General features: G+C 44.3%; 1 protein-coding gene across 1 annotated transcript in view; it reads right to left on the bottom strand.

The window, feature by feature from the left end:
- The window catches only part of AAK1 (AP2 associated kinase 1), a gene marked incomplete at its 3' end in the record, with an annotated part of 138,264 nt that extends 115,595 nt beyond the window's left edge, over positions 1–22,669 (bottom strand). Inside the window, 2 exon segments of the mRNA XM_034761770.1 lie at positions 21,824–22,182; positions 22,423–22,669. Coding sequence (XP_034617661.1) covers positions 21,824–21,986 — 163 coding nt within the window.
- Positions 22,670–23,808: the final 1,139 nt, after the last annotated feature.

Raw genomic sequence — 23,808 nt, 5'->3', positions numbered from 1 at the left:
AATTAGGTCCACCGCATTTCCCTTATCTAATAAGTCCGTTACTTTCTCAAAGAAGGAGATCAGATTCGTTTGGCACGATCTGCCCTTCGTAAAACCATGCTGTAATTTATCGCATTTGCCATTAACCTCAAGGTCCTCAACTAGTTTCTCTTTCAGAATCTTCTCCAGCACCTTGCACACTACTGATGTTAAACTAACAGGCCTATAGTTACCCGGGTCACTTTTTTTCCCTTTCTTGAAAATAGGAACCACATTGGCTATTCTCCAGTCTAACGGGACTACCCCCGAGTTTACAGATTCATTAAATATAGTCGCTAATGGGCCTGCTATTTCCCGCGCCAATTCCTTCAATATTCTCGGATGAAGATCGTCTGGTCCACCCGACTTAGTCCCATTAAGGCGTTCTAGTTTTGTTTCTACCTCGGATGCGGTAATCCCCCATCCCGTATGCCCCTCTGTAACGGTGCTAGTATCCCTAATACCTTCATTGGCCTCATTAAACACCGATGCAAAATATTCATTGAGATATTGCGCCATGCCTAGATTATCTTTAATCTCCTCTCCGGCTATAGTCTTCAGCGGTCCCACTTCTTCTTTCTTTGCTTTCTTCCTATTTATATGGCTGTAAAACCTCTTACTATTACTTTTAATTCCCCTCGCTAAGTCCAACTCTTCCCGGCCTTTGGCCTTTCTCACTCTATCTCTACATTCTCTGACTTCGCTAAGGTAAGTTTCCTTACTGATCCCTCCCCTCTTCCACTCTTTGTACGCTTTCTGTTTTTTCCTAATCGCCCCTTTCAGCCGGTCGCTCATCCAGCTCGGTCTAAGTCTCTTGCTTAGTAATCTTTTTCCCTTTTTGGGGATACAGGCCTCTGACAGCTCTTGCATCTTTAACTTAAAGTAATCCCAGGCTTCTTCTGCTTTTAGGTCCCTTAATACGTTTGCCCAATCCACTTCCCTTACCAGTCCCCTTAATTTGTTAAAATTGGCCTTTTTAAAATTATAAACCCTAGTCTTTGACTTAATTCTGGTACTCTTTCCATTTAGTTTAAAGCGAATTAGCTCATGATCACTGGAGCCCAAGTTGTCCCCCACTACCACTTCCTCAACAAGGTCCTCACTACTTACCAGAATCAAATCTAAAATGGCCTCCCCCCTCGTCGGCTCAGCTACCACTTGATAAAGGAATTGATCCGCAAGCACATCTAGGAACATCTGAGCCCTATTATTGCTACTAGCGTTTGTTCCCCAATCTATATCCGGGAAGTTAAAGTCCCCCATAATTACACAGTTTCTATTAGTATTTACCTCCCTTAATACATTAAACAATTCCTTATCCATATCCTGGGTCGATCCCGGCGGTCTATAGCACACCCCAAGCACTATCCCCGGAGAGGCTCTAGTAGTACTTTTACCCAGCTTGAGTATTGCCCAGACGGACTCTGTATTATCTATTCCATCCACTATTATTTCTTTACAGCTTATTTCACTATTGACATACAATGCCACCCCCCCCCCTTTACCTTTATCCCGGTCTTTCCTAAACAGCGCATACCCCTCCATACCTGTGTTCCAGTCGTGACTGCCATTCCACCATGTTTCAGTTATTCCTACGATATCCGGTTTCAATTCTCGGACCAAGAGCTCCAATTCCTCCATTTTATTACCTAGGCTTCTCGCATTGGTGTACAAACAGCCTAATATATGTCGTTTAGCCTGTCTCCCATTACTAGCACTGTATGTTGCGCTCCTCTTTGTGTTCGTCCCCCCTGTCCCTCCTATGTCCAATCTCATTTCCCCGGCTATGTCTCCTCTTATTACACTCAGCTTTTCAATACCGGAAACTGGCGTGGAGATTAACTGTGCATCTCCCAACCATCTCCCCAAACTTCCTAGTTTAAAGCTCTTTTGATAAGATGAGCCAGCCTCCCTCCCAGAAGTCTATTTCCTTCCCTACTCAGGTGAAGCCCATCCCGCGAGAACAGGTGTCTGTCCCCGAAAGCCTCCCAGTGGCCATACATCCCAAAGCCCTCCTTATAGCACCACTCCCTTAGCCAACTATTTATCCTCGCAATCCTATCAGCCCTTTGGTGCCCTTCCCTCGGAACAGGCAGAATCCCACTAAAGATAACCTGAGCCTCTATCTCCTTGAGAGTCTTCCCCAGCCTGGCATAATCTCCCTTGATTCTCTCTAACGAGAACCTAGCCGTGTCATTCGTTCCCACATGAAGGATTATCAAGGGGTTCTTACCTGCTCCTTTCAGGATCCTTTTCAACCGCAGGTCCACATCGCGTATCTTTGCACCCGGTAGACAGCACACCCTTCTGTTCTCCGGGTCCGCCCTGGTCACAGGCCTGTCCAATCTCCTCAGTAAAGAGTCTCCAATTACATACACCTGCCGTCGCCTGGCAACAGTGCGATCTAGTAATCTAGTCTCCGATCCCTCTAGTCCTGACCTGTGTCTGCTCCTATCTTCCCTTATGCTCCCCCTTATGCCTTCCTGTATCCTCTGGTGGCCCATAATTGGTGCTGTCTCCATCAACTCCTCCCCCCTCTCTCTCGGACTAGCCGCTCTTCTCTTCTTCCTCACCCTCCCACCTTCAGTCATCACCTGCTGCCCCTCTACCTCGTTCTCCAAACACTCAAACCTATTCCTGAGTTCTATTCCCCCCTCACTGGCCCTCCTTTTCCTTGGCCTACTTCTCACAGTCACATGCCTCCACTTCCCTGGATCTCCTCCTTCCATTCCCCTCTCGCTGTCATCTACTACTGCCTCCTCCTGCACCCTAGAGCCTTCCTCTTCAGCCCCGCCTTGCCCATCCTCCATCAGCTGCTCAAACCCCCGCCTAAACTCCACCAGGGTCTCTACCTGCATCTCCAGCCCCTTAATCTTTTCCTCCAGTAACACTATAAGGCGACACTTCATACACACATACCTTGGTTCCGGGTCTCCTGCTAGGACTATATACATACCACAGCTTCCACATGGAGCCATCTGCATTCTGTCTGCTGCTGCTGCTTGGCTCATGGCTGCTGCAGTTTCTGCCCACAGCACCTGGGGCCACGGAGCACACGACACGCCCTGCCCTCCTGCAAACTCCCTCTCAAACTCCCCTGTTAGCCGCCCTGTTGGCTGCCGCTGCTCGCAGCTGTACCGCTGCCTGGCTGGGCGGCCGCTTTTATGGGCCCCTTGATCAGCCAAGCCCCGCCCCCTGCTCAGGCCTCGGCGTCCGTCCCAGCACCCAGCCCCTGCCGGCCCCTACAAACCAAAACAAACCAAAACAAACAAACACACAAGAACACGAGATCATCTAGTCCAACTCCCTGCTCAAAGCAGGACCAATTCCCAACTAAATCATCCCAGCAAACCAATACTCCATTGAAGTCACTTGAGCAACCACAACTGATCATTTTTTGCCATGATTGTAAGTCACTTATAACTTGCAAATTTTACACTAAAATAGGATGTGTTGATGTTAAATGTGAAGAACTTAAGAAGGGCCATACTGGTTCAGACCAAAGGCCCTTCTAGCCCAGTATCCCATCTTCTGATAGTGGTCCATGCCAGATGCTTCAGAAGGAATGAACAGAACAGTGCCATTTCAAATGACCCATCCCCCCTGTCATCCAGTCCCAGCTTCTGGCAGTTGGAAGTTAAGCAACACAAGGACATAGGACTGTGTCCCTGACCATCTTAGCTAACAGCCAGGGATGGACCTGTCCTCCATGGACTTAGTTCTTTTTCGAATCCACCTCTGGCCTTCACAACTTTCCATAGCAATGAGTTCCACAGGTTGACTGGGCTTTGTGTGAAGAAATATTTCCTTTTGTTTGTTTTCAACCTGCTGCCTATTAATTTAATCAGGTGACTCCTGGTTTGTGTCATGTAAAGGGGTAATGGAAAGTTATAGACAAAAAGAAGAAAACAAAAGGCTCTAATACTGTAACATGCGACTGAATAAACCAAATCTACAAGAAACAATGCAAAAGAGATAAGCAAAATTGGATAGAAAGTAAGGCTAGTGAAGCTGAAGCAGGGGAAAGAAATGATACACGAACAGTCTACATGATCCTGAAACAGGATATGGATCAAAATTCAGAAGTGTCCCAGTGGAAGGGAAACAAGGAGAAATTTTGAAAACACAGGAGGAACAAAAAAAATAGATGGGTGGAACACTTCAAAGAAGTGCTAAACCAACCAGAAAACACACACAAGACTGGAATTTAACAATGATACATCTATATCTAGGTCTAGTGGTTTATCGGAGGTAAATAAAAATATCGAAGAGTAAAAATCCTTGCAGAAGCTGAAAAACAACAAGGCACCTGGTTTGGACAGCATTCATCCTGAGCTGCTTAAATATGGAGGCGAAGACGTGGAATCAGTCAGCTATTCACTGTGCAACAAAATATGGACAGAGGAGAAAGTGCCGGCGGGGGGGGGGGGGGGGGGTGAGGGAGGAAGAGAGAAATTGACCCTTGGCATCATAATCAAGTTACCAAAGAAAGGTGATCTAAACAATTGTTCAAATTGGAGGGGAGTAACACTATCTGTCACAGAAAAAATGTCTTAGCAGCAGTCCTCCTGAACAGAATGAAAGGAAAGATGGATACCATCCTAGGTGAACAAAAAACTGGATGTATACAAGGGAGATCATGCACAGGATGCTATTTTCACCCTGAGATGGATTATTCAGAACACTATTGAATTCCAAGGCAGATTTGCAATCAATTTTGTGGACTTTCAGAAGGCATTCGATAGAGTAAACAGAGAAACAATGTGGTAAATTGTGGAACAATATGGAATTCCAATAAAAGTTATTAACATTATGAAGGCATTCTACGCCAACTGAATGTCAAAATGCTGCATTTAAATGGAAAATGGATTGAGTAAGCCATTCAGCATCACAACAGGTATAAGGCAAAGGTGCGTCATGTCCCTTTTTTTGTTTATGCTAATCATGGACTATGGATTAAAAAACAATACAACAGTGATACATATGGCCTAAAATGGAACAATTCTAATTTGGTCTAGACTTTGCTGATAGCATCACTCTTATCAATGAAGATGCCAATGGACTACAAAAATGCACAAACCAAGTAAAAGTAGTAATGGAGAAGATAGGCTTGAGATACAATGCAAAGAAGTGTAAAGTCATGTTAATGGGGACTACAGGGACAGAAATCAAAATTGAAGAGAAACTGGAGAAGGTGGACAATTTTACCTATCTTCAAAGTACCATCAGCCAAGATGGTACTAGTTCTGAGGAAAGAAGAAGAAGAAGAAGAAGAAGAATCGGGAAGGAAAACGCTGCATTTGGAAGACTCAAAAACATCTCCCGCAAGACAAAACTGTTGCAATAGTTGTCACCATTGCAACATAGCAGTGAGACATGGCCACTTACCAAGAAAGATATGCAAAAGCTGGATGCATTTAATCACAAATGTCTGAGAAGAATATTGGGAACATAGAGAGATAGGAAGACGAATGAAGAAGTCAGAAAAATGACTGGACAAGGCAGCCTCTCACAAATAATCTGTAAAAGACGACAGTGGCTGGGACATGTGCCAAGAATGGAAAAAGAAAGCTTACCAAATACCACCCTTGAATGGAAGCCAGAAATCCTCAACATGAAATGGGAAGATTTGGAGAGAAGGGCAGTTGACAGGCAAGGATGGCAAAAGTGGGTAGCCCAATGTGCAGCAAAGCACAGGATGGACTAAGTCTAAGTAAGAAGGGGTAATTAACATGTACCTATTCACTTGCTCTACACCATGTGTGATTTTATAGACCTCTATCATATCTCCAACTTAGAAGAGACAACTAAGGGAACAGCCCCAGTCTTTTTACTCTCCGTCATGTGGAAGGTGTTCCATACCCCTAATCATTTTCGTTGCCCTTCTTTGCACCTTTTCCAATTCTAAGACATCTTTTTTTTTTTTGAGAGGAGGTTACCAGAACTGAACACAGTATTTAAGATGAGGGAGTACCAGGAATTTTAGAGGAATTATGATATTTTCTATTTTATTATCGACCCCTTTCGTAACCATTCCTAATGTTCTGTTTAAAAAAATTGCCTTTTTTATTAAACTGTCGATACATAGGGAGTGGATGTTTTCAGAGAACTATCCACCAAGATCTCTTTCTCGAGTGGTAACAGCTAATTTAGACCCATTGTTATGTATGTATAGTTGGGATTATGTTTTCCAACGTGCATTACTTTTCATTTATCAACATTGAATATCTGTCATTTTGTTGCCCAGTTACCCAGTGTACAGGGATACTTTTGTAACTCTTTGCAGACAGCTTTGGACTTTACTATCTTGAGTAATCTTCTATCGTCTTCAAACTTTGTCATCTCACTGTTTACCCACTTTCCCAGATCATTTATGAATATGTTGAACAGCACTGGCCCAGTACAATCCTTGGGGGACCCCCCCCCCCCCACTATTTACCTCTAGAGTCCTGCAAATCCGCAGATGTCTGCATCCGCGGATACATTGTTTACCATCTTTATGGATTGTGGCTCAGATGCGGATCCACATTTTTGGATCTGTGCAGAGCTCTATTTACCTCCCCACGTGAAAGCTGGCCATTTACGCTGACCCTGCATTTCCTATCTTTTAACCAGATACTGATTCATGAGAGGACCTTCCTTTGCGTCCCCATCACTGCTTAGTTTGCTCAACAGCCTTTGGTGAGGGACCTTGTCAAAGGCTTTCTGAAAGTCCAAGTACACTATATTGACCAGGTCACCTTTGTCCACATGCTTGTTGGCTTCCTCAAAGAATTCCAATAGGTTGGCGAGGCATGATTTCCTTTTACAAAAGCTGTATTGACTCTTCCCCAACTTATCTGCGTATCTGATAGGCTTATTCTATTGTAAAGAATAAAATTAACTCCAGTACCAGACAAATTGGCTGTCTAGTGTATAATTGTAAAGTAGATTGTGTTTTGTAGAATTGCATGTGTGTCTAAGCTGCAGAATAGCTTGTTTTTTAATCTGTCACCTCAATGAGTAAGAAAAAAAATAAACTCAGTTAAGGACTACATAACATTCCTATGGAGAGAAGATATGTAAATTGACCCCTGAAGCCAACAATGACCTTTTCAGTTCTGGACTACATTGCAAGGCACTGGGAGAGGATTCTACTGTCACAGTCTGAAACTATCAGGGAATTCAAACCAACCATTAGATAGTCAAGAGCAGATTTTGCTCATCACATGCAACTCTACTGTATTACTATTGCACAAAGAGGTCCAGGGTGATGGTTACACACCCCAGTGTATTATGATTGTACAAAGAGGTCTAGGTTTGGGGCATGACTCTTCAGGTGTTAGCTGTGCTGAAAGGTATCTGTGCAGCATGCTTCTTAACAAGGTTTGTGGAGTATGAATAGTTTGCTTTAAGATGGTTTGCTGGAACTTAACTCCAGTCAACATACAAAGAGATTGACATTGTCCCTTATCAGGTACCAATAACCCCCCTACATTCCTACTCCAAGTCCTTCTGAAATAACATCCCCACCCCTAAACACTATCTAGAAAGGACTTGGACATTTATAATGCTTGTTCTCAATGTCACCCAATCATGACAGAATGTGTTAGGGGAACAATGGACAGGTAGTATGGACTAGAGGTTCAAGGAGCAGCCTATTCCTGGTTTTACCAACCTTTGGCAAGTCAGCTACCTTCTCTGTGCCTCAGTTTCCTCTTGGAGTGAGGAAACCATTAGACAGTGTCTGTAGAATGCAATGGAACATTAAAAAAAAAAACCACACCCACCCAAGTTATTAGATGGTTCGGTTAAGTCACCATACCCTAAATACATCTTTTATACAGATGCTTCAGTACAATCCATCACTGAATCTTTACACAGCCTAGCTACACTAAACCTTAAAACCCATAGATTTTGATTACTTAAAATCTTAGAGTAATTTTTAGCTGAACCAAAAAACACCCCAAAGCAGATAGGTTCCAACAATAAGCAGATTATAGCGCTTTGTATTTAGGGAAGCAGATTTCTGAAACAGACTCCAATAAAGAGGGAGTGTTAAGGTGCTCTTTGCTATTGAAGTTAAATGCTTATGTCTCTATGGGAACAGGGGAAAATGGTGTTGCTGTTAAAGCACTGGACCATGACTTGGTAGGTCTGGGGTCCCAGCACTATCAGACTACAGACTTTCTTCCCTGCCAGCAGCTACTGTGCTACACCCAGGTATCCCCACCACCTGAAGCTAATCCAGTGTCCAAGTGACCCCACTACTCTTCTGGCAGCTGCTCTTCCCAACCAAGCCAACCAAAATCCCTCATCTGAATACTACCCGGTATACATTGTTCACAGTCAGAAGAAAACCTTAAAATGCACCCAATAAATGATTGGCAACTGATTAGACCTTGCCAACTCTGATCATGCCCAAGGACTGCTCCTTGCTTGTTCAATGCTGTACCCAAGACTGAGCCACCTCTCCCATCTGCCTGGGTTGGGCATACAAACATTCGGTGCTCCTATGGAACAAGGTTTCACAGCCCATCTGTAGCCAGAGAGGGATTCTGAAAGCCTAGTAGGCAAAGCCCTTGGAATACCACCTTCCAGAGATCTCAGAGTGCTTACCAGGCATCAGTTATGCTTCACAAGCCACCCTTGAGGAAGGCAAGTATTGGTTATGCCCATTTTACAGTGCATCAGATGTCTCTACATCAGGCACTTGTACCCCATCAGACAACATTGGCTGGAATGTCTTTATCCTACAATGCATTTTCAACATTGTACAGCTGGGCCATGCCTTTTGCAAGCATCCTTTGCGACTCCTAGGTGGTCTTCGGCTCACACCTGGTGCAGTCTATGCTGACTGCTTGTGGCCACCCGGGGAGCATTCTGTCTACACCAATCCAGCTGATGCTTCCACAATGCAGTGCCCCAGAGAACCTGCTCCAAGAAGCAGGTCCTATGGAGGGAAAAAAAAAAAAAAGTGTGGCAGCCACCCCCAATTTCTTGGGTCTTTATTTTTTTAGCTGCTTCATGAATAGAACAAGGTGAAGCAGCAGAGTTGGAGAAGCTGCGGGAAGCCATCTTCACCCAGAATGGGCCGGGTCCCACGGGAATCAGTTCTGGGTGCCACATTTCAGGAAAGATGTGGACAAATTGGAGAGAATCCAGAGAAGAGCAACAAAAATGATTAACAGCCTAGAAAACATGCCCTATGAGGGAAGATGGAAAAAAATTGGGTTTGTTTAGTCTGAAGAAGAGACGACTGAGAGTAGACATGGTAACAGTTTTCAAGTACATAAAAGGTTGTTACAAGGAGGAAGAGGGAGAAAAATTATTGTCCTTAATCTCTAAGGATAGGACAAGAAGCAATGGACTTTAAATTGCAGCAAGGTTTAGGTTGGACATTAGGAAAAGCCACCATGACAGTTAGGAAGTTAAGCACTAGAATAAAATTGCCTGGGGAGGTTGGGGAATCTTCATCATCAATGGAGATTTTTAAGAGCAGGTTGGACAAACACCGGTCAGGGACGGTCTAGATAATACTGCCATAAGTACAGGAGACTGGACAAGATGACCGCTCGATGCTATGAAACACATTACCCAATAGCATTTGCAGACACATCTACGGTATTTACATGACCCCTGTTACCATGGAATCGGAGAACCTCACAACCTTCAATATATGTATCCTCACAACACCCACATAAATTAGGCAAATACGATCATTTTACAGATGAGGAATTGAGGCACGGAGAGACCAAGTGACTGGTCAGGGAGTCTGTGACAGAGCAGGGAAATGAACCCCAGGCTAATCCCCTAACCACTAAGCCATCCTGCCTCTTTTGCCCACCCTTTGCCTGTTTGGATCAGTGGTTCTCAAAACTTATTTGATCGCACCCCTGTTCTGTGCGTCTGTAGCAGCTTATGCCCCACCAGCACACAAGTACAGAGACAGATTAAATTTTTTTTAAACTCTCACCAAATATTAAAACAGTAAGGCACTAATTCAAACAGAGCTAACAACCTATTGTAATAAGAGCAAAAGCCAAACTGCGATTGTGGTCAATGCTCACTATTAAACATGCACACAGTGGCGTAGCAAACAGATTCACGTACAGATGTCAACAACTTTGTGGACCAGAAATCCATCAAAATGCACAGCGCCATCTGAGGAGCTAATATGTCTGGAGGAATCAGCTTTGCTAGTTATTCGTTACTGCATACAAGTTCCCCCTCCCCACCCCCCAGCTTCTCATGCCCCTCCAGAATACATTCCACACCCTCCCAGTGTGAGAACCTCGGGTTTAGATCATAGCTCTTGGGGACATGGCTGGTTTTTTTACAATGTACTTCCCTACTAAAGGTGCAGATAGGCACCTAGCGGGATTTTCAAGAGTACCTAACTCTTATTGTCTTCTGTGGAATTTAGGCACTTATGTGCTGTTGAAATCTCATGAATCATCTTTAGGCACCTAAATACATTTAAAATTATAGCCCCTGGTGACTTGCACAAGATCACACTGAGAGTCTACATGGAGGGGGAAACTGGACCTTGATGTCCCAAGCTAGTACCTTAATCATTAAGTCATCCTACCTACTTTCTGCCTGCCTCTACCCATTCCTATTGAGGTGTCTCTGTAAACCGTTCCCAAGAAGAAAGGCAAGCATGTGCCTCCGACTCATTTGTACCTACATATAGTACTGCTGGGTATTTCAGAAACACTCGTGATACATAGATAAATGCAGACAGACTTTTACAGATCACTCATTACAGTTTCATGAGCAATTTACAGAACTCTGAGGGTTGAATTTTGAACAGAGTTCCCTACATCTCATATGGAACCAGCCAAAAGGTTCTTCATGCAATTGCTACCTACATCACAAGGTTACAATAGAGTTATTAAGTCCGCAATCTTAAACAAAATCACAACTCATGAGTCAGCTGCAGCCACACAGTATATTTAGTGACTAGGCAAGATTTCCTACAGATCCATTTTATTCTATTGTGGCAGTGATTACCTTTTGGAAATAGTATCTTAAGGTGCTTTGAAAGCAGAAAGCCCTCTTAAAAGCTGTCAGTAACACATCCTCAAGTTATGCCTGGGAAGGGAAGTATAAGTTATCCCCATTTTACCAGTGGCAGTTGGAGGCAGAGTGGTGAAGGAACACATCCATGCTCCTGCAGAGAATTAGATCCAGAGACTAAGGCAGGAATTCAAGTGGTAAAATACACAAACAAGTGCTAAAAGGATAGAGAAACAGGCTTATAGGTGTACTGCTGACATCAGGACAGAAGTATGCAAATATTAAGGGTCTTGTTCATGGAGTTTCTTTTGGAACATGTTTTCCCAGGAAGAGGTAGATAGAGAAATCAGTAGATTTAGCTATGTCTTAGCATTTTATGCTACCACTCAACACCATAGTTTCAGAGTGCCTTCCATGTAAAATAGTGAAGTCCCTGGTAGAGTTCATGAAGTCTCTGGCACTTTATGGGGTCAAAATTCTGCTTGGGATAGGGTTTGGGTTTTTTTTCTGGATTGGTAGAGGTAACTGAGTAGAAGGGGATGTCCGTGTTATAAGTGTCATTCTTATGATGGAAGTTAAAGTGATTCCTAAATGTGACAGAGGCCCATTGGTGCCACCCAGCAAAGGGATCACTGCTCCATGTCAGCAACTCCTAACAGGCCTGACAAACTCACTACACCCAACACATTGCTGTTATAGTAGTTATCTATAAAGAATGTCATGCGAGATCTTAAATGAAAGCCAGGATTACACTGATCCTCATAACTGCATGGTGGATGTACGGATGAGATTTAAGAAATTGTGTCTAGGTACTAAACATGTTTTAAAACCAATGTCCCAAGCAGAGCTGACAAACTGGTTTCTTCCAGACAGGAGATAATTTTCATTTGACAGAGAGATACACAACTTAAGCATTATAAAGCAACACAATAGTAGCCAAATCTGCACATGGAGTAAAGAAAGGGATGGGAAGACACTGAAGACTGTCTCAGGCGTCGTCCTGCCTCTAGGGTGCAAACAAACAAAACAAAAACACAACCACCAATGACCTTTGGGGAGATAAGTAGCAGGCAAAAAGGACACCATTTTATCCTGCACCTAGGGAGTAATTCAGCAGTGTGATTACACGCATGAAAATGGGAACTCAACAAGGGTTCAATTGAAAGCATTGTCGAGGACATTTGGATAAAGATAGATTTTCTTTAGACAAGGGCTTAACCTGTTCAAGTTAAGGTTAGACAATAAAAGGTGTACGATTCCTTTTGTTTTATATGTAACCTATTGTTCTTATCCTTCCTCACTCTCAATCTTTGTTAAATTTATGATTGTTTCACTATAACTATGCCAGTGTTATTGTGGTATAAAGGACCTGATCCTGAGTTGTACCAGTCAAACTGTGTATACACTGCTCCTTCAGAGGCAGCTTAGCTGGTAATTTCTGCCAGTTACAGGGGCTGGATACTACAGAGGGAACATTCAAGGAACTCGGGGGGCTGTTGTTATGTGCCTATAACTAGCCTGAACTGAGAGTGTGAGACCTGGGAGGCCCTGTTTGAGTGGCCAGATACTGGTTTCAGAGAGCTGAACTACAGCAGACACAAACAAGGCTGCTTTACGCAAAGGGCAAGTAGCTGAGAGGTTCCTCAGAGCCCTGGGTACTCCTGGGGAGTATCATACTAACATTTCAAAAGTTCCAGCATGACAGTCTTCTATTTGGCCCACACCATTGGGTCACTCTTCTTGCTCCTGTAGCTTGGGTTTTGGCCAGTATAACTTAAAGAACTGGGGCCACTAGTCTCTTGGCTACAGAAATTATGCGGGACATCAACCTAGACGATCACAATGGTCCCGCCTGGCCTTATATGAATCATGTCCCTCTGAACAGCAATCCTAATTACTTCGGCGTTAGTGCCCTATTCCAGGGCTACCTGCATCAAAACAGTTGGTATGACCAGCAAGTTCTCCATCCAAATTAGAAATTATAACTTTGTTTATATAGACCAATATACTTAAAAAAAAAAAAAAAAAATCAATCAAGATAGGAGACTCCATCTCGCCAGCCACCTTTCCTCAGCATAAGACCAGATTCAAGCACTAAAGCCCATGTAGATGGGAGTACAAAGAATGAGGAACTCTCAGCTGCTGCTTTTCACCTACGTGCTCATTCTTATCACCGGTATTTAATTTGTTTTTCAAAATGATTTGATTGAAGTCAGCTACTGAAGAGCATATTATTCCATAGAAGTTTTAACCCTCCTTACTGTAACAGTACTGGGTTTTGGCCTGAGGTCAGCAGGAGGCTCTGCTCCTGCAAGATATTCCAGTGACTTCCACATTATAGTCCACAGAACGTAACAGGAGAGCTAGGATGGTCTTGTGGAGAAGGCCCTGGACTAGGACTCGAGACATCCAGCTTTGATTCCTGATTTGACCATTGACTTCCTGTGCAACCTTAGGGAAGTCGCTTCATCTGCGTGTCTGTAGATAATACTCCCCCACCTCACAGGCGTGTAGGGAGGATGAGTTTAATAATATTCGTGCAGTGCTCAGATATTACAGTGATAGGACCGCATATAGGGTCCCTAGGTCAACGGAGAGCTGTGTAGGCCTGCTCCTGATTTCCAGCTGTAAATTGAAAACAGCTACTAATCTGTTTAATACTTCATCTAGAGATAACTACTGTGCCTGCCACAGGACAGGGCAGACTGTAAGGAGGAAGTCTGAGAACCCCAGAGATGTGCCAGTCACCCGTGGAACAGGTTTCCCCTTTGATCTTGCCAGTGCTTCCCTGCCAGTATCAGAAGCAAGAAACCTACCACCTCATTAGCTGTTCTAGTGCCGTATTATTCTTCCCTTCACCACCCCCAAACAAGTGCCGTAGCGAATCCCAGACTCAAAAGATAAATAGGTTTCTTACACATATCCGAAAGATCTGTCCCCACCCAGCAATGAGGTCATGCTACACTGGTCAAGTTATTTATTCGGTTACCTTCCATTATTAGCCAAGGCTTAGTTCAAATCAGTACTTGTGCTTTATATAACCTCTTTCGTCAAAGATATCCAAGCTCATTACAAATATTAATTATGCCTCACAACACCCATATGGGCAGGCAAGCATGGTCAGACCTCATCTACCCATCTGCAAAACAAGGCCAAATGGTTAGCCGATGCCCCCAAAGCATTGCAGCGAATCAGCAGCTGGAAAGAGAACCTTGGATTGCCGATTCGCAGTCTGCCTGCTAAGCCATGTTTACCACCTCCAATTAGCAATTCTGTTCAAGACCTGGAAAGGGGCTTGTCAGATGGAGGTTCCACTTTCAGGTTACATTAAGTGAAGAAAATCTGCACCATGCTCAAAGCCCATTCAGGACCTGGTTTAAAGTCTTCCCACTGACTTCAGTGGGCTCTGGGTCAGGCCCCCCATGTTGTACAGTTGAGCCAGAGTTATAGGGGACTGGAAACCTCCACTTAATGTAGACCCACTTTCCAGCCCTGATGCTACTGTAATACACCTGAGGAGTTTGGAACCTCTCACTAGCCAGTGATGAATACAATGGCATGCCTGGAATGTGGAAGCACTGCATACATGCAAAACCAGATTTCAACTCCAGCCAGCCTTCCCGGTAAGACTGTCCCCACCCACTTCAGTTTTGTGGGAAGGATATCAACATTAGGAGGACAGTCTGTCCTACTCAGGTTAAAAGGGGAACTTGAGACAGTCACAGCTCAGCAATGGGATACGCAGCCTTTCATTTGTAGGTTGTCACGTCAAACCCAGCCCAGCTCTGCTGCGTCCTAGAGCGGTTCTGTTGGCAGGTCTATGGCATGCGAGTTTTGTGTTTTCAATCCGGTCCAGGTGTCCACACCGGAGTCCTCTCTCTCCCCAAGGAGTGGAGTAACTGGCACCCTTGTAAGCTACAGAAGCCAAGAACGGAATGGGCTGGGATGCGGTGCCATCTTGCCCATGGAAGGGGTCTTCCCCGAAGGGGGGGGGGGTGTGTGTGTGTGTGTGTGTGTGTGCGCGCGACAGTCTATATACAGAAGAATTAATGGACACAAATCTGACATCAGGAACCATAATACTCAAAAACCAGTGGGAGAACCCTTTAACCTGTCTGGCCATTCAATGACAGACCTGCGGGTGGCTATCTTACAACAGAAAAACTTCAAAAAACAGGCTCCAAAGAGAGACTGCTGAGCTGGAATTGATATGCAAACTAGATACAATTAACTCAGGATTGAATAAGGACTGGGAATGGCTGAGCCATTACAAACGTTGAATCTATCTCCCCTTGTAAGTATTCTCACACTTCTTATCAAACTGTCTGTACTGAGCTATCTTGATTATCACTTCAAAAGTTACTTAACTGGCCTCTCAGAGTTGGTAAGACAACTCCCACCTGTTCATGGGGTGTTTGTGTGTGTGCGCGCACTCCATTCTATGCATCCGAAGAAGTGGAATGTAGCCCACGAAAGCTTATGCTCAAATAAATGTGTTAGTCTCTAAGGTGCCACAAGTACTCCTGTTATATTCACTAGAGTTATGTAGTTCCTTCCACGCCTTAGGGGGGTGGGGGAGGTGGAGTCCATCTCATGTCACAAGCTTCTAGCTCATGATATCGAAGTTCAAAAAGTGGATCACTAGAACACGAACCAGCCAGCGCCCCATCCACTCAACCACACTGCTTCCCATACTGTACATATACAAAGGCAGGCATGTTCCCCACTTCAAGTAGATAAAGAGATTAGTTTGCAATCCAAAAACATCCATATTCAGCTAATTCTGAACATCAGACAAATAGTTTCAACCAGAAATAGTTGGGCTTTACTTTAATTCCTGCTCAAGTCTTCAAAAACTTCATCCAAGACGGGTTGTCTAAACTACATAAGTGGGAATCTGTGCTACAAGCACAACTGTGCCTGAGAAGTTACAAAGCTTGTTACCTTTTTTATTTATTTATAAATAAATACCACATACACACCCCTAGAGAGAAGAGCAACAAAATATCCTTTTGTGGAGTTTGTTTCTCCAAGATCTAGAGAAATACAAAGACTGAAAAATCTACACTCCATTGTTACAACAGCACATTTCCATAGGTATTATATTCCTTATCCCTGAACGTTAGTACACCTCTACCCTGATATAACGCGGTCCTCGGGAGCAAAAAATAAAAATAAATAAATAAAAAAACCACCCCCACCCCCCCACACACACACACACCTTACCACGTTACAGCAAACTTGCTTTGATCTACCGGAGTGCAGAGCCCTGCCCCCCTGCCCAGAGCACTGCTTTACCAAGTATCAGAATTAGTGTTATATCGGGGTAGAGGTGTATCTATACCTTGGTGAGAAAAATCTAGTTAATATCATACACTCTCACCAGAAGTGGCTGCAAAATTTGAGTGAAGAGCCCAAAAAAAAAAAAAAAAAAAAAAAAAAAAAAAAAACCACAACCACACACACACACCCCCCACACTGTTACTCGGTGGAGTTGGTCTGTTTCTACAAAATCAGCTTTAGAAAGCAAAATAAACGAACACACAAGTTTTAAAAAGCAGATGTGCGTAGAATGGGAAGAAAAGTTGCCTCCAACTTTAAAGTTAGACTAAAAGCAGCCCAAGACAAGTGGGAGATTAGCTATGATGACATGAACCTGCCAATATGCATACACATCTTTGGCTAAATTCAGCCCTCCATTACATCCATGTAGTTTCTGGGGTTACACAGGGGTAACAGCACAGAATATGGCCCTTGATAACTTAAGCCATTACGTACAAGCAGGACACTCATGCAATCTGAGGCACAAGTAGCACAGACATATGAACTTCTTTGCAAGTCTCTGTTACTCCCTTTAAAACATGTTTCTTCCATCCCAACCCTCTCCCATCACAGTCATATCCCCATTGCATCTAGCTCCAGTTGTCTTAGATTCTACTGTTGCACTCAATCCTACTGTCCTTTTTTTGATACAGGATACTAGTGGGACTCATTAGCTGCCATTTGTGATCCATCCAGGGAGAAATCCTAGCTTCATGAACATCTGTGGCAAAAAAATGCTCATCAACTTTAGGAGAGACATTCTGACCTCACTGATTTTAAATTAGGCCTTGAAGAGTTCCAAAAGAAACAGCATTAGCCTTCTGGAGTATCTAACCCTCTGTAAACTTTGGTGAAGAAAGTCTCTTCAAAAACTGGGCCCAACACCTCAATTGGATTAAAGAAAGATGGCTGTTCATAGATAGGGTTGCCAACCCTCCAGGATTACCCTGGAGTCTCCAGGAATTAAATATTAATCTTTAAAGATTATATCATGTGATTAAACCTTCAGTAATACGTCCAACCAAAATTGGCAACCCTATTCCTAGAGGGACTGAAAAAGTTTTTTTTTTTTTTTTTTTTTTAAAAAGAATAAAAGAGGACAGGAGTACTTGTGGCACCTTAGAGACTAACAAATTTATTAGAGCATAAGCTTTTGTGGGCTGCAGTTCACTTCTTCAGATGCATATAGAATGGAACATATATTGAGGACACACACACACACACACACACACGAGAATGAACAGGTGGGAGTTGTCCGCTACACTTACCTACATGCCTCCAGCTTCCATCCAGGACACACCACACAATCCATTGTCTACAGCCACGCTAAGATATAACTGCATTTGCTCCAATCCCTCAGATATAGAGACAAGCACCTACAAGATCTCTATCAAGCATTCTTAAAACTACAATACCCACCTGCTGAAGTGAAAAAACAGATTGACAGAGCCAGATGAGTACCCAGAAGTCACCTCCTACAAGACAGGCCCAACAAAGAAAATAACAGACCACCACTAGCTGTCACCTTCAGCACACAACTAAAACCTCTCCAGCGCATCAAAGATCTTCAACCTATCCTGAAAGATGATCCCTCACTCTCACAGATCTTGGGAGACAAACCTGTCCCTGCTTACAGACAACCCCCCAGCCTAAAGCAAATACTCACCAGCAACCACACATCACTGAACAAAAACACTGACCCAGGAACCTATCCTTGTAACAAAGCCCGATGCCAACTCTGTCCACATATCTATTCAAGTGACATCATCATAGGACCTAATCACATCAGCCATACCATCAGGGGCTCGTTCACCTGCACATTTACCAATGTGATATATGCCATCATGTGCCAGCAATGCCCCTCTGCCGTGTACATTGGACAGTCTCTACGCAAAAGAATTAATGGACACAAATCTGACATCAGGAATCATAATACTCAAAAACCAGTGGGAGAACACTTTAACCTGTCTGGCCATTCAATGACAGACCTGCGGGTGGCTATCTTACAACAGAAAAACTTCAAAAACAGGCTCCAAGGAGAGACTGCTGAGCTGGAATTGATATGCAAACTAGATACAATTAACTCAGGATTGAATAAGGACTGGGAATGGCTGAGCCATTACAAACGTTGAATCTATCTCCCCTTGTAAGTATTCTCACACTTCTTATCAAACTGTCTGTACTGAGCTATCTTGATTATCACTTCAAAAGTTACTTAACTGGCCTCCCAGAGTTGTTAAGACAACTCCCACCTGTTCATGGTATGTGTGTGTGTGTGTGTGTGTGCACGCTCAATATATGTTCCATTCGATATGCATCCGAAGAAGTGGGCTGTAGCCCACGAAAAATTTGTTAGTCTCTAAGGTGCCACAAGTACTCCTGTTCTTTTGCGGATACAGACTAACACGGCTGCTACTCTGAAACTGGTCATCCTTTAAATTCACTTTAACCACAGAATACAGAGATATCTGTATTAGTACTCTATCATCATCCAAATTCCTCACCCCATCTACCTTACTCCCAAATTAAAAATCAGGACTTTTTGTTGCAGGAAAACAAATGTCCAAACAGAATTTGTACACGGAGAGGAACACACTCATTTTTATGGCGGTTCAGAGGGAAGGGTAGAAATCCACCCTGGGTGTGTGTGGGGGGGAGAAATAGTGTTTGGAAATATCTGCCATTGGGTGCATTCCAAAGTACTGTCTCTTCCTGAGTCCCTTTATGTGCCAGGGATAAGTCATCCTCAGCGGAGTTTGTTCAGCAGGATCCCAAGGGGGCAACTAAAAGGCCCACTAGGCAGAGGGAAGTCTCCTGCCACTTGAATTCCAATAGTGCTGGTTAAACTAGTTCCTCGAGTTTGCAAGGCACACACACCCCCACCCACCCTCATTCATTATTTCAGACTATAATTCTTCCGTCACTTTTGCAAAAATTCCATCTTGCTTCTCACTTTCTATGCCTTGTGCCACCCCACCAACTTGACATCCTTAGTTAAGCAATGGGTAGGGAAGGCTATATTCTTACCCCAGCCAACATCTTAGTTCACCTCCACTTGGAAAGTGCCACCTAATGGGTTTCTTCCTCTAGCAGAGAAGGAGGAGGCTTCTGGGCTCAGTCTTTCAAAATTGCCAAGTGAGGACACGCAACCAGTATCATATGGGTGCAAGCAAGCTTTCCACTGGAGATGGATCCAGATTGCACCAGCTCAAGGCCCGGGTTGCTAGGCTGCTCTCCAGATCCCTAGCACTGCCAATGCAACTCGCTTCCTTAACACCCCTGATTGAGCATTGCAGTGGCACACTGAACGTAATGCCAGCAGGCAGGAAAAATGTGAAGCTGCAGCTTGTTTGATCTACGCTGCCTCCCAAGTGACCCAGATTTCATCAGCTGTACCCTCTGTTTAGGGAGGGTGATCGCCTCTATTCCCCCATAGCAGCATGATCTCACGGGCAACTAGCCCAATGCCCCATTAAGTGGGCTGGTGAATAGCAAGGCCTTTAAGACATGCACCAAGAAGGAGATGCTCTCAGCATCCTTAGGGATTTTTGATCAGTTGTAGCAATGGGCCCATTTGAGGGAAGGGACCCAGGCACCAGCATTCAACAGAAGAACTGACTTCGCTCCTCTCACATCCCTGTAGCTTTGCTCCAAGCCATGTATCAGATCTATTTTACAGGCTTAGTTGTGCCGTGTTTACTTGTGCAAGCAGGTCCGACAGCAGACTCAGGACCAGGAGTCAAATCCTGGGTCCCAGTCCCATCCCTAACCACTAAGCCATGTTTCGAACCCAGGAGTCCTTAAATCCTGGGCCTTGCTCTCAGCACACAGGCACTCATTCACAAAGGAGCTCCAGCAATAGGTTATTCTGCAGAGGTACAGGGGTATCAGGATAGCATGGCAAGGGGGAAAGCCCTTCTCCCTCCATCACAGCCCCCTTAAGTGTGGGCTACAGAACAGATGTATCTGTATGCATTTCAGTTAAACTTATGAGGGTTGATCACGAGAAGTCCCAGGAACATGGAAGCTTTTTTCAGGCTGCTATCAGCATCCCAGGCAGGACTTGCCAGCAGCGATTACTCATCGGCAAAGAAGTCTATTTATCCCCTGTGTTACAGGGATGATGCCAGAGAGGAAGTTTTAGGCGTGTATGTAATGACAGCAGGACCAGGTGGTAGTTAGCCCAATTCATGGGCTCCCACTGCAAACAGGGCCTTAAAGAAATAGACCAAGACAGATACAGACCGTATATTTAAAGTCAGTGCCTCACCAAGCAAGAGCAAAATCACCATTGCCACCAGTTTGTGGGTTGTTCTGGTTGATCCATTTTGGCCTCCTCCCACATCTCATAGTCAATGGCGTGTGCCTGCCCCACAACCAGCCTTTCAGTCACCCTCGGGTAGGGAGCTACATATCAACCAGGACTTGAAAAGATGATTAGAGATTTCCAAGACACCACAGTGAAAGGGTGGAGAGGAGACAGGACCAAATACACTGTCCCTTCTAGGGCTCTCTGAGCTGGCATAGGCCCCCCTCCACCCAGTTCTGATGCACCAGCTTCCTTCTCCCTGTTAACCCTATTCCAGGCAATCCATTTGCAGAACCCCATACAATTAACAAAACACTGCTCTGATTGAAAATTCAGAGGATGTTGAGCAAAGGATGGCTTATGAGTAGGTCTAGGGGAAGGCAGTATTATTCTGAAGGTCGAGCGTAAGGTTACTAGTGAGAAACGTTCAGAAGGTTCGGTTAGTGCCTAAGCATAGAACACACAACATTCTAGTTACAGCAGCAGTGCTCCAGATAAAGTTATAGTGATAAACATAAATTTATACGCACCCCTCACCAGCTTTCTACATTGCAAGCACTTTACATCTAGTTTAGAAACACCTTTAGGATTTCAAACCCTTACTGGTGGATTCTCCCCCCTTTTCAAAGCACTTACAACTGAAACATGTAATCTAGATTCTAGTTTTCTTTGCAGTAGCCCCACATACATAGACAATCCCATACCCTAACCAGCAGTTTGCCCTACTCCCTCTGTAAAATATGCACTATAAACATAGGGAGAAATTTACTCCCATGTATCCTCCTGACTAAGGGAGGAAAGGAGGAATCTGACTGAAGAAAGTTAGAGGAAAGACCATTGCTTTCACTGTTTATAGGTGCAGAGTTCCCCCACTATAATGTGCCATGATTTTTGTTTTTAAAGCATTCCAAGTTTTGAGCTGGGAAAAATCCAGTCCCTGCTGTTTTTATGCTCTCCTTTTAGATTTCTAAAAAGAATCAGCACTACCCCCAATTGATTTACATATCTGAAAAACAGAAAAGCTGTCAGCTGTAAATGCAATCCGATCCCAAACCCCTCCAAGACAATGAAATCTTGGGGGTGGGAAGGATTATTAAAGAAAGGCCTCAGCCTCTCTAGTCATAGTAAATGGAACAGCTTTCAAAAGGGAAAATAAAGACATTGCAATCTTACCTTCAGCCAGCACTTCATCAACCGTCACCTGGTATCTCCCAATATGGAACACCCTGCCAATGTACCCACTCCCTGCCACTGTATTACTGCCACTTCCTCCACTGGTACCAGAACCAGGGCCAGAACCGCCCTGCTCTCGACGAGAGTCAAAAAACTTCTTCATCTCTCCAGAGAAATAATTGTATTATGATTAAAGGTGATGTTGTCAAGGTCCAATTTCCCCCCCCCCTTCTTGATTCCAGCCAATAAAAATAATCCACTCCTAGTGGTGATTTTGGGGGGGGGAGGGGAGTTGTTTGTTTGAAGTAGGGCAGATGCTTTTTTTCCCTCCTGGCAGGCAGAGCTGGTCAGATTTAGACCTGTAAGGATCATATAAAAACAAAGAAGGACAAAGATTACAAACCCTTGGCAAACAATCAGAAAAATAAATAAAACCTTTGTCAGATGTTCCCACCATTCCCCTAAACATAAACTCACAAAATCTTGCCCTTAATCACCCAGCCCTCAAAAGCATTGCAAGCAGTTGATTATATACGGATGATGTACCTCTTCCTGGGCAGCTAATAAATCCATGTAACCCGCCCCCCCAACCTACTTACCTACCTAGGTGCTAAAGGGGCGGCTGTCCTAGCGCTTTGCTGCAAATAGGCTAGAACTAGCAGCTTGGCCACAGTGTTACCATTGCTACAGCCTCTCTGCTGGCCCTCGATGGAACATGGTTATAAGGTAACATTGCCACTTAAAGGAGGCAAACAGCAGCTGATAACCAGAGACCATTACAGGGCTGATCTGACTCCAACCCCCACCTCTCCTCCAGCTCCATCCAACCAGGAAATGAACTGTCACAGGAAGTCCCTGCTTCAATCAGGGTGGGTGGAGTGGGGAGATGGTGCATGGGTGATTTCCCATCCTCTCCCCAAAGCTGTTCTTTTTAACCCCTTAATCCCTAGCAGTATTCTCCCTCCCGCCTCCACAATAGATTTCAGCTGAAAAAAAACGAAAGGCTGGTGGAGAGGAAGGGGGCTGAGGGTGGTTTAGAGCCAAAATTAAAGCAGCAGCCGAATAAAGTGGACATCAAAGAGTGTGGTGTTTTTTTTAAACTGCAACAGACCTGCTCTGTCGCATGGCGTTCTGGGAGTGGTAGTTCTCCCAGGTGACTGCCCAAGCCAGCTGTGCAAGGAGAGGGACTACAATTCCCAGAATGCACCAGGAGAGGAGCTGGAGGGGTTGGAGTAAAGCGTGATATGCTGCGTTTAGTTGTCAACCTTATTCGGTGCCCCCTTGGCTGAGTGGCTGAGGTGATGGAGCCTGGGCTGCAGGATGATGGGTTTGATTAATAACATCATCTTAATAAATGTTTTAAATCTGTTCTTATTAAAGAAATCACCCCCGCTCCTTCCCTCACTGGCTGCCGCAAGGGCGCCTGGGAGTTGTAGTTTCTCTGTACCCTATGGAAGCCGCAAGAGGGACATCATGATCCTGTCCAGAAGAGCAGAGCACCCAATAATGTTTTCCAGTGGAGCTGATTTCCTGACCCCCCCTGTCATCCCCGCTTGGTAGGAGTGTATATACTCAGCCTCCTTAAACAGTCAGCCAGCTGCTTAAGCAAAACAAACAGGCTCTGCTGGGAAAAGCGGGGCTAGGCCTTAGCCATGTTAGTTGTTTGCATTAGCTGTGCTTTTCTAAAACAAATTTCACTGTAATGATAATAAATATTCAGTGCTGTGGGACTCTCGTGATTGTCTCAGGAGTTTCTGGATGTTCTGGGGGGTTTCATTAAAACCCCCATTCCTGGGAGTGTGCGATTTGGAGAGAATCTCACTCTTTTTGTTTTTAATGGAAGCTAAGTTGCTCAGCTTCCCGACGGCAGAGAAAAGCGTGAAGACGGGACCTGACTGTGCTCCAAAAGCTCAGAAGCCAGGAGGCAAATAAAAATAATCCAATGTTTATTATTTTTAATCTCATGATTTTTAAGCCAATTTCAT

The sequence above is a fragment of the Trachemys scripta genome, chromosome 2, assembly GCF_013100865.1.
Source record: "Trachemys scripta elegans isolate TJP31775 chromosome 2, CAS_Tse_1.0, whole genome shotgun sequence".
Taxonomy (NCBI): Eukaryota; Metazoa; Chordata; order Testudines; family Emydidae; genus Trachemys; species Trachemys scripta.
The sequence above is the reverse complement of the archived record's forward strand: the minus strand, read 5'-3'. Positions and strand labels throughout refer to the sequence as shown.